This window comes from Callospermophilus lateralis, chromosome 13 (assembly GCF_048772815.1).
Source record: "Callospermophilus lateralis isolate mCalLat2 chromosome 13, mCalLat2.hap1, whole genome shotgun sequence".
NCBI classification, from domain to species: Eukaryota; Metazoa; Chordata; class Mammalia; order Rodentia; family Sciuridae; genus Callospermophilus; species Callospermophilus lateralis.
This window is the reverse complement of record NC_135317.1, coordinates 22,651,379-22,665,445: the sequence shown is the minus strand read 5'-3', so window position 1 is coordinate 22,665,445 and position 14,067 is coordinate 22,651,379. Positions and strand designations below refer to the sequence as shown.

The 14,067-nt window shown below is 36.2% G+C and overlaps 1 protein-coding gene across 1 annotated transcript in view; it reads right to left on the bottom strand.

Annotated features, from left to right (window-relative positions):
- Window positions 1–13,144, bottom strand: part of LOC143637838 (thyroid receptor-interacting protein 11-like) — a 43,933-nt gene extending 30,789 nt beyond the window's left edge. Inside the window, exons 1-2 of the mRNA XM_077105121.1 lie at window positions 12,434–13,144; window positions 11,516–11,713 (exon numbers count right to left, since the gene is read on the bottom strand). Of these exons, the coding sequence (XP_076961236.1) occupies window positions 11,516–11,713; window positions 12,434–13,144 (909 nt within the window). The remainder of the gene's footprint in view (window positions 1–11,515; window positions 11,714–12,433) is intronic.
- Between the last annotated feature and the right edge of the window lie 923 nt (window positions 13,145–14,067).

Genomic DNA, 14,067 nt, shown 5'->3' with positions numbered 1-14,067 from the left:
GTCTCTTAAGAGCATCAAATATATTTTATGTGTCATGGACTCCAAGAGTCTTACACAGTGCTAGCTTAGTAAAGACACATGAGTGCTAGTAAATATTGGTTGGATAAAATGATGAATAATTTCAGATAAGTTAAGTGAGTCATTCAGGAGAATTATCAGGAGATTTCAAAACACAATTTTGATTGCTTTCAGGTGAGCATTTGATTCCCCTACACTGTTTACTTACATTGAATTTTTGAGTCAGTAGTTTTCTTTGTGTTATGAACTAAAAGTGAAAAGGAGAATAAAGAGAAGTCACTTGAACAATTAATCCTATATAAAGACATGTGCTTAGTCATCTTTTCTTACTTTCCAACTATAATTATTATGATATTATTATTATTATTATTATTATTATTATTATTATTATTATTACTGGTGCTGGGCATTGAACCCAGGGCCTTGTGCATGATAGGCAAGCACTGTACCAGCTGAGCTATATCCCCAGCCACTTTCTGATTATTATAACCATATTCATTACATGATATTATTCTATACAGATTTACCCAGAAAAAAAATTATAATCCTTTCCATTGTATTCTACTACAACTATAATCTTACCTAATATTTTAAAATTTGAAAAATGTTATGTAATTGTCTGTTTCACTTTGTTTGAGAAATTTATATTATTTGTATCTTTGGCAATTTGAAAGTGATTCTTAAATTTTACTCATAATCATTAACTATAGAATGGTATATATGCATTGTAATTTTATTCTATACACTTCCTAGGGTATCTTGCTAAAGGGTCCTCTGTAGGAAAACTAACATTTAATTTAAAAATGCTCTTACTACTTGAAGAAATCACTTGGTGCTTGGCAATAGCCTCGGTACCTATGAATATAGTTAAAATAAGAAGACATATAGTTTTTTTGAAGACGATATAAAGATGACTATAACGATCTGAAAAGATGTTGGAAATCATTAGCATTAGGGAGATGCAATCTGAGACCATCTTGAGGCATCATCACACTTCACAGGTTAAACAAAGAAAACCAAAGTGGTAATTCCAGATACAGATGATACAGGACGCAGAGAAACTGGATCTCTCATACCTTGCTGGTGAATACTGAGAATGGTACAGCCACTCTGAAAACAGGTCACTAGATTCTTAAACAAGTAAACCTACCCTTATCACAGGGCCCAGCTCTGACTCTGGTGGATGTTTATTCCAATAAAAAGGAATGAAATGTTCACCCATGCAGCAACTCAGGTGAATCCCAAGGATATCATGCTGCATGGAAAAAGGCCAATCTCAAAAAAGTCATATAGTGCATGATTCCATTCATAAAACATTCTTGAGATGACAAAATTATGGAGAGGGAGAAAAAGTTAGTGGATAGTGATGGGGGTGGTGTTGGCAGTGATGTTGTAAAAAGGTAGCAAGAGGGAGGAGAACTGGAGGACATTATATTAAGCAAAACAAGTCAGGCACAGAAAGACAAATACTGCCTGTTCACACTTACATGTGGAAACTAAAGGTGATCTCAAAGAAGTACAAGAAAGAATAGTGGTAACAGAGCCTGGGAGAGGTGTGTGTGGGTGTGTAGGCAGAGAATGATTAATAGGTGCAGGGGTGCAGATGGATGGAATGACTCCTTATTTTGTGTAACATGTAGGATAACTACGGCTCACAATAAGTAATATTTCAGAACAGCTAATAATGAGAATTTTGAATGTTCCCCACACAAAGAATTGGCATGTCCTCTGTGAGAGATATGCCCATGACATGATTATTATACATTGTATTTATATATTGAAATGCCACTGTATACATATATTACATGCTATGATTACCATATGTAAACTCTACACATACACACAGACATACACACAACAGAAAATAGAAAGTGGAAAGAGAAATTTTAGTGGTAATGGAATAGTTCTCTATCTGGTTTGTATTGGTCACTACACAGATGATACAGTGTCGTAGAACTACAACACATTGTTCTAACATTGGTTGTTCTTCCTAGTTTTGATATTGCACTACAGTTGTATAAGAAGAAACCATTGGGGAAACCGAGTGGAAGGTACATACTACTGTTCTATACTTCCTTGAACACTTTCTGTGACTCTATAATTTTTCAAAACAACAAAATCCCTTCACTTATTTCTTTCCATCTTGAATTGAGTTCTAAAAGAGGCAATACACTATTTTCTCTGTCTTTCCTCAATGCAATTTTCCATTATTTTATGTTACCATTGTTACGTTCTGGTGGGTTTCAAAACTCACTAGATTGAGCTTTCTCAGCAATGTTTTCTGCTTTTGTAACAGTAAATACGATTTTATGAAGAAAAAGTTTTGCAATCTCTGTACTCAAGCATAAAGCTAATTAATACACAGAACATAGTATGTTCATTCAGGAAACAGATATGCTTACATAGAAGGAAAATTTATTTTTAAGATAAACATTCAAAATATTGTATCAAATAGCTGAAGTAGTGATAGCTATCTATTTTTAGAAATATATAAATCTTCGCTTTTGACAAGTTGGTTATACTCAAGACATTACAAAATTGTAACTTGCTTTCATATTCTATATCACATATTTAATGTGAACAGAAAAGTAAACAGGAATAAATTTTCAATTTATTCCCCAATCAAATGAAACACTATACAATGAAATGCTTTGCATTTTCATTTGTTGCACAGATGTGTCTGGAAGAAACTTGACTTGAAATCTGAGATATCTAGCCATCAATTATTCTCAGTGTGATACAGAGGATATACTTTTTAACTACTATTTTTAGTGCTAAAGTATCCTAGAAAGCACTATTCAGGGATGATTGGGAAAATTTTTGAAATAAACAGTGAGATATTTATCCACTAGAGATACTTGGCTTAGGTCACAAGTTTAGAGAATAAACTGTCAACTGTATACCAAGAAATCTAATTAATTTATGATTTTTCCTTATAAAGCCTAAGGGATCACCTTATTTGTCAAAATTCTTTCAGTCTCTCACAAAAACTAAAAAATCAACATCCCAAGGAGAATTCTGATAGAACACTTAAATTGTTATACATTTCTGCATATGAACATTTGCTCTAAAAAGATTTTTATACTTCTCTCTCTGTATATATTTGTTAAATGTCCTTATGAGATAAAATATAAAAAGTGTTCCTGTAAGAAACTTTTTAAAACTTATTAAGGCCCCTTTGTATATAATAAAGCAACGTTTATATTATTACTTTTATCATCTTCAATTCTTGGCTATTCTTATGTGCAGAAGTATATATTTTAGCAAAACTATTTCAACAAATACTTTTCCTTTTAGCTTCAAGTGTATTATGTACTTTACATGGAGCTTAAAGTGCTGTATTGTTCTAGGAGCTGTTTTTCAGTCTTTCTTTTCATGATATGATATGCCCCTTAATAAATTCCATGAGAACAAAGCTCCAGAGTCCATAATCCTGAGGATGAAGTGGCCTGTATGGGGGATATTCAAGATGAAGTTGCTATTAATTCTGTACCCAAACCATCAAATTCCTTTAGAAGCATTAATCCTGAATATGAAAGGAGAAGAAATGTGTTGCCATGTGACAATACTATTCTTGTAGCCAAGGTGAGCTAAGGTCCTAGGCCAAAGACTACTGTGGTTTAGCCTTCCTTAGTGTGGCTCAGCCTTGCTCACTGTAAGTGCCACCTCCAGCTTCATATGCTCCCTGTGCTCAGCACTGGCCTACTCTTGTATAAAAAAATAAAAGCTGCATTTAGCCCTAAGCCTTACATAAAATAGAAAATGTATTTCTTAACTTAGTGACCCAGATTTCCTTTCAATGGGAAGGAGAATATCATCCCTTTCTTACTGGTTAATGGAAATTGCCAGGTAAAGTATGTATAATCACTCAAAAATCCTGAAGTAATTAAACTACTGAATGGACATTCCACATCTCTCCACCACCACTACTCTTAATCCTCATGCACACACACACATTACCGCCAAAGACCATTAGCTCATGTCTTTATGTAACCAGCCCTAGCTAAGAGCTGAGATTGGCACTGTGAAATAGATAGAAATATTGGTTTGAAGTCCTGTTGCTTTGGCATTTTCCAGAACATCTTAAAATGTCAGTGGTGAATATATGTTCAAATATTGTTGTCTGGCAAGTTGCCCAGAGCTCCAAAAATAAGATAGAATAAGTCCACATTTCATTAGTTACTGTGAAAGTTCCATCAAGCTTATCAGTTGGTTCTTAAGTCCCATTAGTTAAAGTCACCTGACTAGTTTTTCAGTTGTCAACTCTATCATTGTCCTTGCCTGAAGACCACAAGGTGTGTGTCAACACAGATGGACCCAAGGATTCAATGAAGCACTCCCTCTGCTTGTCAATGAGAGGAACTCTCTGTGGCTCCCACACACATCCTCAGGTGGATGGGCACTCCAGGATTCCATACCCTCATTTGCTTATTCATCTTGATCTGATTTTGTTCTGTATACACATAAATGACTTGGAAACTCTCAGCGTGGCTGCTAGAGAAGTAAATCAAAGGGCTTCCTAAGCCTGAATCCAACTTAGGTCTTTAGAAGCAACAATTGAACCTCTTTCTCTTGCTCTACCAGGATAGGAAGGATACAGCACTATTTCCAACCAGTTCCCTAATTAAAATACCTTCAGAGTTGTCATTGTTTTTTAAAGTTGTTACTAAGCTGACTAAATAAGATTACATAGACTCAGCATCTCTAGGAAACCATAACAGGTAGAATATGGAGTTAGAAATGTTATTTTTAGCCCATATATTACAGCAAGAGATTAGCACTTGTGAAATTAGATTGTTGAAAAACTGCCTCATGAGGTTACTGAATTTCTTTATAGACCCGAAGATACATGAATCTCTGCACATACACAGATGAAAGTCCACACATTTTTTGTTAGGACAGTCATTTTGCATAAGATTCATTGGTATCTAAAACTCAAATTCAAATTCATTATGTGTTTGTGCCACTGGTGATTTGAATGACTTTGTGATCAATCTCAATTGCATAGGTTTAAAAAAAGATTGTTTATATAATTTTTGTTTGTTTGTTTAGGTATGTGATTAAACCCAGGGATGCTTAACCACTGAGCCACATTCCCAGTTGTATTTATTTTATTTTGTTACAGAGTGTCTGTAAATTGCTGAGGCTGGCTTGGAACCCCTGGAATTAAAGGAATCTGTCACCACACCCTGCTAAGTTTACAAGATTTTTTTTTTTTAATCCATGTCCTCATAAGACTAAGCCTTGATAAACAGGTAAAAAGTCCGATAGATAAGCACAAACTATTTTTAAAATAGTTTTCCTAAAGATCAGATTATTTTGAAGTTATAGAAATCATATTATTCTTTTTGTTTCTTTTAGTAACATCATTGTTTGGTGCATTACAATTGTTCAAAATAACGGCCTTTGTTATTACACATTGGTACCTTCACATAACCTAATTTGGGTTATTAGATTTCCCAGTACCTTCTCTTACTCCTCCCTCTCCTCATGTCTGGAAATCACTTATTATCATCCCTGAGAAGGACATGAAAAAAGGAAATAAATTGCTGGATGACAGTTCTTCAGTGCCAAGGATCATTCAAAGTATCACCTACAGTGCATTGCTCCAAAATTGGGGCCAGAGACGAGGAAGCTACTCTGGTTAACTGTTGCAGGGTTTGATCAGTTCAATGGATTTTGGTCTTTGTTATATTTTGCCTGTCCCAGATAAAAGTTTTTCAAATGGACACGCTAACCAGAAAAGCTGCTCCAGTCCCTTCTGTCCAGTCTAGTCTTTCTTACTCTAAGCAAATCATCCTAATGTTCCTCCCCAGCAACTGAGGAAACAAAGACTTATGATAGACATGAAAGAAAACTCCATTTTTTTATATCATTTGATACTCACTCCATGTCCATAAACTACTAAAGTGTTAGGGTCTGAAAACAAGTCAGGATGGCGCCTGGCATTTTGCCAGAGGGAGTGGTTTGTGAAGGAACGCCAGGGAGCCTTTAAGTGTGGAGATTCCTTATTGGTTGACTGCTGTATCTAGTTTATGTTGATTAAGATAAGCTGTGTGGAATGTATATATACCCCTCCTGTCCTACAATAAACAGCTCCCACTCCTGCTGTATCAATGTACACAAGTTGCTCCTCACACCCCGGTTATTTTGCTGCAGCCGGACTGTGGCACTAAAGGTTTGCAATAAATCATCTCAAATACTATTTCATCTGTGCTCATAAAAAGTAGACACATTTTAATTGTTGGAACCTTTTACCTCTCTTGGGACCGAGGCCATTATTGGTTGGTGGCTGAGGTGGCCTCATGGGTTCTTCCAGAGCATTTCCGTATACATGACCTGGCTGGATTGGTGTTCGCAGGCTTTTAGCCTCTGCATGGGCTTTTGACCTTCGTGCTGCCTAATGGTTGAATCTGAAATCTTCCTAGGCCCCTTAGTGATAGTGACGTACCTGCCCCTTCTTCGTTCTTCCTACTGTCTCTTCCTACTCCCTCCTTCTATCACTATATAAACTTGTCCCTGACAAAATAAAGTTGAGACTGTTGCACCTTCTTGGTTGTCTCCTCTCCCGACTCAGTGTGATTGTGGGCCAGGTTGGGTGGCAGGCCAGGTTGAGATACTTACCCTCTAGCTCAGCCCAGGAGAAGCTAGTGTGCTTCACTACCTCTGTCAGAGGGTGGTTCCCACAGCTGGTGCCTTGGAGAGGACAGGCTGATCCTGCCTGCCTCCCGTGTACCCTTTGTCACAGGGAGCGACATTAATGTGAGACCAAATCAAATCCAGGGATAGACATTAATAGAATATCTCAAATAAGTATTTAATAAAAAGGCTAGCAAATTCAGGGTCTTTAATGAAACTTTAATAAAATTTATGAGACAAGGAAACTGAAAGCACAATATTTTCTTAGGAACTTTTCTGTTTGGTGTTATCTTCTTTACAACATAGAAGCTTTTCCTAAGAATGCAGGGAGTATGAAATTTCTAAGGCTCTCTTGCTGTTTTCTCCATTAAACCCCTGTCTTAAAAATCTTGAATCTATATTAATCTTTGTAATTTTCTGGCTACCTATATAACATGTTTTTCTCAAGCATGCAGTGAGGTCGCTGTTTCCAAGAGCTCTTCAATTCTGAAATATAAGAAGTGTGTTTCCAGGCATTGAAACCCAAAGGCTCACCTAGACACAATGGAGTGAGCAGAATACATAAAAATCTCTTCTGACAAATCTGAACTCTGCTTTTCCCAACCATGTGAAGTCTACTGGAAGAAGATTCCAAGTAATTTGGCACGTCGAAGCAAAATATATACTTTGATATTCTTCTCAGGAGTTAGCCATGTTATGTTGCAGGAAGGCAGATTTTAGTGCTGAATTTCTGATTGTATCCCCCCAAAAGTTGTTCCAGGCATATCATGCAAGAATGTAACCTCCAAAAAATAAATTATAAAGGGAGAAAATTAGACTTCAGAAGGCTGGATAATATTTGCATGTTCATGCATTTTACCACACATCAGACCTTCTTCCTTCTTCCTTGCTCTGATGTGAAGCATGTGCTTTCATTTTTCATTTTGGCTTAACATGTTATCATTTAATAATAATTCAGTAAATATACTTAGAACAAGAAAGTCACCTAATGACTCATGTCTTAGGGATGGTTTCAAAAAAAATTAATTGTGCATTTTGTACCATAGAGTATTCCCAGTGTTTCCTAGAATTGTTGCAACTGATGCTGGAAGCTTCGAAATAGAGCAGAAGGCATAAGGTCTGTGGCTTGTGACCCTTCCCAAAGTATGTAAGATCGGTAGACATTGAATGCAAACAAAAAACTATGCATCATTGAAGTTTTTCCTGTCACTAAAATGCTAGCAGAGCTCAAGGAATTGTGAGTCCCTTTTTCTATAGTACAGGAAAAATAAGAAATTTCAAGACTTGAGTTACCTACAATTTCTGAGAACGTACCTTGGTACTTAGAAGGTTCTCAACTTAAAAACACAAAAAAAAGAAATGTCATCATTTTCCATAGCATTTGGAAACTTTCCATAGGTTGGAAACTTTACTCTCAGAGGTCATCAGTTCTCAGATATTTATATGTTTTGAATACTTAGCCAATCTGACTTTGGGATGCATCTTCCAGTTGTTGTCTCAGTGATTTTGTTCATGCCTAACAACTGATGGCATCTTAATTTTGGTAAAATAATGTAAATGTTAAGGTGAAATTTAGAAATAAGAAAGGAAAAGCTGATATGGGTAGCTACTGGGTGTTTTGTCTTCCTTTTTTTTATTTTTGTAAAGTGAAACAAAAGATAAACCAAAAGTTTCTATCTTAAGTTAGGTAAAATCAAAGAGGAGAAAAAAGAAGATAATATAGCTAATACTTCACTGCCACCTGTAATTTCTAAAACAACTAAGAGCATTTTTATTAAAATTAACTTTGTTGACATGTATATTAAATTATAGAGTAAATATTAAATAATTCAATCTATATTATATTATTTAAATTTACTTTGTTAAATTGTATTAATTTAAATGAAATTTAATGAATTTTTAAATATAAATCATACTATAATTCAAGTTAATAAACAATATCAGTTAATAAAATAAATGTAAATCCAACAATAGTATTAATAAAAGAAATTTAAACAATACTAATTAATAAAGTAAATTTAAATTCGATTAATTTATATTAAATGATAATATAATTTATATTTAAAAATATATTAAATTTAATTTAAATTAATTTTAATAAAAATGTTCTGAGTGGTTTTAGAGACGACAGGTGTCAGAGAAGTATGTGCTATGCAATCTGCTTTTTCTCTTCTCTGATTTCACCTACTTAAGATAGAAACTTTTGATTCATCTTTTACCTTAATTTATCAAAAGTTTGTAACTACTACTATTTTAAGCTTTTCATCTTTCAAAAACTGTTGTTAGCTTATTTCTCTCCCCAACTTGTTTTGATCTACTGTTGTATAAAATGTGTTTATAAGAATTATTGTAGAGCCCCCAATAGTATGTAGATAAACAGTCCAGATATTTAATGATGCATTCTTACTAATTAACTTTTGCATTGGCAATGGATCATGTGATCCCACTTTGGGGTTGACTCATAAAAATACTCTTCCTTCTGGACATATTTAACATCTGGAAAACTGGATTAATGTGAAGTGACTTTTCTGTAGAAGTGGAAATAAGCAAAATGGATAGGGGTCATAGAATTGGGATTCAAAGCATCTTAGAATTTATCCACTAAGCTTCATGTTTAGGTCCTCCCCGTTGGAATTTTCCCTTGGTAGTTGTACAATGTTATCTTAGATAAAATAAATATTCTCAACTTTTTGCAACATTATATTTGGTTTTCATGTACTCTAAATCTGAGACCTCCTTCTTATGGGTTGGATTGTTCTTGTTTCCTGTAATTACATGTATCATTTTTATCTTAATGCCATTAAATTTAAGAAATATTATTCTTTTTTTAAAAAAAGAGGTTGGAACTAATGGTTCAAGAATGCTGCTCTGTACAGTTGCTCACAAAATTACATCAGAATTGATGACTGGTGATGATTAACTGCTACATTGGAACAAAATTCTATAAACAAAAAGTGCTACAAAAAACAAAACAAATTTTTAAAAAAGTACTATGGCAAAAAATCACAACAACAAGAACTCAAAAAATAAAATAAAATGCCTAGTACCTATACACTTACATACACCCGCTTTTTTGCTTTCTCTTACTGACACCACCATGATCTTTATGCAACAACTGCTCCATTTTGTCCTTTGGAATGTCCAGAATGCTCCCCATCAACTGCAATACTTCAAGACGTTTGCCTTTTGGTGCCTTGAAATGACCGATCAAAAGGTTTCTCATGAGGACCTTGTCTAGTTTTCCTTCTGTGCTGTTGACCAAAGTGGACAATTTCTGTTGTGCATGGTCCAACATTTCTTTTCGGAGCTCGTTTTGTTTTTTCAGTTCTTCCATCTCTTCTTCCTTGAGATCTAAGTCTTCTCTCAGTTTGGAAGCAGAATCCAACATAGCATTTGCTTCATGCAAACGTTCCTGCAATGATGATACTTCTCCTTCTAGCTTTTCGGCCTTGTTCTTCCATTCAGCTACCAACTGTTTTTCTTTGGCTAGTTCAGCAGAATGCATAGCTTTCTCTTCTTCTTGGGAGTGCTCTAGGTTACTTGATGACAGGGCACACTGCCTTACTCGTTCCTGGCAGAGCGAAAGCTGCAGTGCATTCTCATCCCTCTGTTGAGAGACCAGACTCAACTGTTCCTGCAGGGACTCTATCTGCACACTGGCTTGATGACTTGCCTTAGAAGATGTAGCTAGCTTCTCCTCCAAGAGTGTGACTTTCTGTCTCAGTTGAATCTCTTTGTCTTCCGCAGCCAATATTTCCTGGGCGTAAGACTCTTCTGATTCCAAGAGCTGGCTGCGTAGCCTTTCTAGCTCCCGGTTTAGGCGTAATTCTTGGTCCTGTAAGTGTTGAACCTCTTTTGTTCTTAGGATTTTTACTTTGGTCTCTTGAAAAATATCAGAATTCAATGTTTGAGCATCTCCTCTTTCTCCAGGCAACTGGGCTTTTATTTTTTCAATAGTTGTCTGCAAGTTCTTAATCTCCTCCTCTTTGTCTAAAAGTAACTGGCTTTGCGCAGCATTCATCTGCTCATATTGGTACTTCAATTCATCCATTTCCTCCTTCTGCTCCTGTAAAGACTGAAGTAGTTGCATTTTACGCTGGTTTTGATTTTCAATTATATTCAGATGGTCTTTAATTTCATCTTCCAGATGATTTTTGACTATATTCAGTTGAGATACCTCCAATTCTAGTTCTGTGATAGCATCAAGAGCTTTAGGCTCAGCCACTGGTACAGCTTGATTTTGCTGTTCCCTAAGTGTTTCCAGTTCGAATTGCAGATAGTTGTTTTCTGCTTTCATGTAGGTAAGATTTCTGTCCTTTCTTTCAATGACTTGCCTTAAAGTTTCATTTTCTCTTAAGGCCTGAGAACACTTATCTAAATCCTTTTGTAGTTCTGAATTTTTTTCTTCGAGTTTTTCAATAAAAACTTCTTTCTCATTTAGGACTTGTTTCAATTGCTCCTCGTCTTCTATATAAGATGCCAAAATTTCCTCCATTTCTTTTTCATCAGCAGTCATTTGCTCAATATTCTTTTTGAGTCCTGCTATTTCAAAGTCCTTCTCTTGATTGAGTTGCACTACACACTCATGTTTCAGCTGTAAGGCAGAGGTATTCAAATGATGTGCATTGGAGAGTTCCTGAATAGTCTGCCTGTGATTATTTGCTTCTTCCAACAGTCTTTTTTCTGCCTGGTGAAGTTTGGCTTCTATCTCTTCTTTGTCTCTTTTTAGAGTCTCCATGATAGTGTCTTTTTCTTGAGAGATTTGATTGTTAGCAGCAATAGATTCTTCCAACTTACGCCTTACATCTTCACGTGCTAAAATCAACATTTCATTTTCTGTTTTGAGATCAATAGCAACTTTCTTTAAATTTTCATTGAGCTGTTCTACTTCAGAAAGATTTTGCCTTAAGTTGCCAATTTCTGCTTCCCGTTCTTTAAGCATGTCATCCTTACAATGACTGTTAGAGTCTTCATTCAGAGAACTTCGGTACTTACTGTTAAATCCAGACAGCTCATCTTCAATTTGTCTAATGGGATCCTTAAGCCCAAGGTTTTCCTGCTGGATGTTTAAACTATTTTTTTGTGACTGATTTAGCTGATCTACTAAATCTTGTACTTTACCTTCAAGCTTCTGCTTGGTTAAATGCAAATCACTGAGGCTCTGTGCATTCCCAGTCAACTTCTCCTTCTGCACATGCAACTCTTGGGATATGTTCATTTGATCATCCTCAAGTTGATGAACTCTCTTTTTTTCATCATCTAGTTCTTGTTCCAACTTCTTGATGACAAGGTCTCCTTCATTTTGTTGTTTGGATAGCTCATCTTTTATCAAAATCATGTGCTTTGTAGCTTCCTGATTCGGATGATCCAGTTCTTCTAACTCAGCTATCAGCATTTTCTCTTCATTGATAGTCTCATTCAGTTCTTCCTCCTTTGCCTTCAAGTGAACTTGTAAGTCTAGTAATCGTACATTCAAATTCATGTCTGTTGAAGCTCTGTTTTTCATGACTTGATGGTCACAGCTCAATTTTGACAGTGACATCTGAAGTTCCTCTTTTTCTTGACTCAATGATGACTTTTCTTTTTCTAAAGCTTCAACATGCATTTTAAGTTTCAGATTGTCTTCAGCAAGACGGTTATCCTGGTTTAAGCCATTTAGTCTCATGATTTCCTTCTCAGCATCAGCCAGGGCTTGTTTTAGCCTGAACACTTCTTCCACTGCTGAACTCTGAGGAAGGATTTTTCCCTTTTCTGCCACAGTAGAACTCTGCTCCAAAACTGACATTTCATGCTGATGATCATCTATGTCTGGACTTTGGTTTGGTTGAAGAGTCTTGATAGCATTTTGTACTTTGCAGATTTCACTTGTGTCAGAATGATATTTTCCCTGAGCCTCAGCAATCTGCCTCGAGTGACCAACTTCAGGTTCATATCTTGCAACTTTAATTGACAATCTGCTTGTTTCTTGTCGTGATAAAATTATGTCACTAAAATCCATGTCATCATCACGGAAGGCGGAAAAATGACTACTGATCCCGGAACCGAATGGAGCCAGAGCAGTTGTTGTTGGTACACCACCAGCTCCTGAAGGTACCCATTGAGCAGCTGCCTGTAGTTGAAACACTTGATTTTGCAGTACAATCTGTCTTGCTTTAAGATGGCGGCTGATCTCTACCTCTTTCTGTTGCAGTTGATATTGGTAACTTACAGACTGATGGTTTATTTGCAGCTCTGATGCTTCATGCTTTTCTTCCAGATCAGTACAATACTTTTTCAGTCTTTCATTCTCACATCTTAGTGTGGAATCAGTAGTTTCCATTTCCTCTTCCCAGCAATGATGTAATGCTGCTTCTGGGTCTCCTAAGTCATCCAGAAGTATTTCCCTGGTGAAGCTGGAGATATGGCCAGTGAGGGAAGCCAAGCTGCTCCCCACCTGACCCAAGAAGTGGCCCAAGCCTGAGACCAGGCCTCCAAACCAGGACGACATCGCCGCCACTTCAGTGATCCATCGGACCAGCTCCAAACACCGCGTCCATCACAGTCCACTTCTCTGCCCCGAACGTCCTCCAGCGTTCTCTCAGTTGGATATATTTTAGATACAGAAGTGTTCTTTAGAATTCAGCATTTGAGAATACATGAGATTTTTATGGATTAATATAATCTCTTTATATGATATGAATATTTATTTATGGCCCTAAGACTTTTTTCCTGTTGTAATCTAATCATTTCTCTTTTTCTGTGATAATTTTTTTTTTTAATTTCTCAACAAACCCTAGGACTCTATAGTAAGTGTAGCTCACTCTAGAAGATGGGTGAGGTTGTTGACTAGTGAGGTGTGGTGGATGTGGGGCAAAGGTATTCTTCTCGGTGTCCAGAATATTCAGGTAGAGCCTTGGGCACATGCTGCGATATTCAAGTAGACCATCTTGAGGCCAGGATCAGTGCAGAGAAATATTCTGTTATTTGTCTGAGAAAGAAGAGAGATGGAGACAATGTTCAGGAATTGAAACTCAAGTAAACTCAGAGATACTATAATCCAAGTTTGTATTTCATGGGTTGGGATTGGCAGAATTTTGACATAAATGGGAAAAAAACAGTGAAGAATGAGTACCCTCAGTGAGGTTTGTGGCAATGAGGAACACAGTTTGAGAGAGAGTTTACAGGACTTGCTTTCTGTCAGGAAATTCCTTCCTATTTAATTTTCAGGGTTAGACGTTTTCATGTTGAATAAGTAAACACTCTTTTTTTAGATTATAAAAGGGAAACATTAATTGTAGAGTTCTGAACAACATGCAGAAGATTTAGAAATCTCTCAGAATCCCACTTTTCAGAAAGACTTCCGTTGTATCTTGTGAAATAATGTTTCTAGACCTGTCAGTCAATCACCCTTCACTAAGCAGCGTGATATAG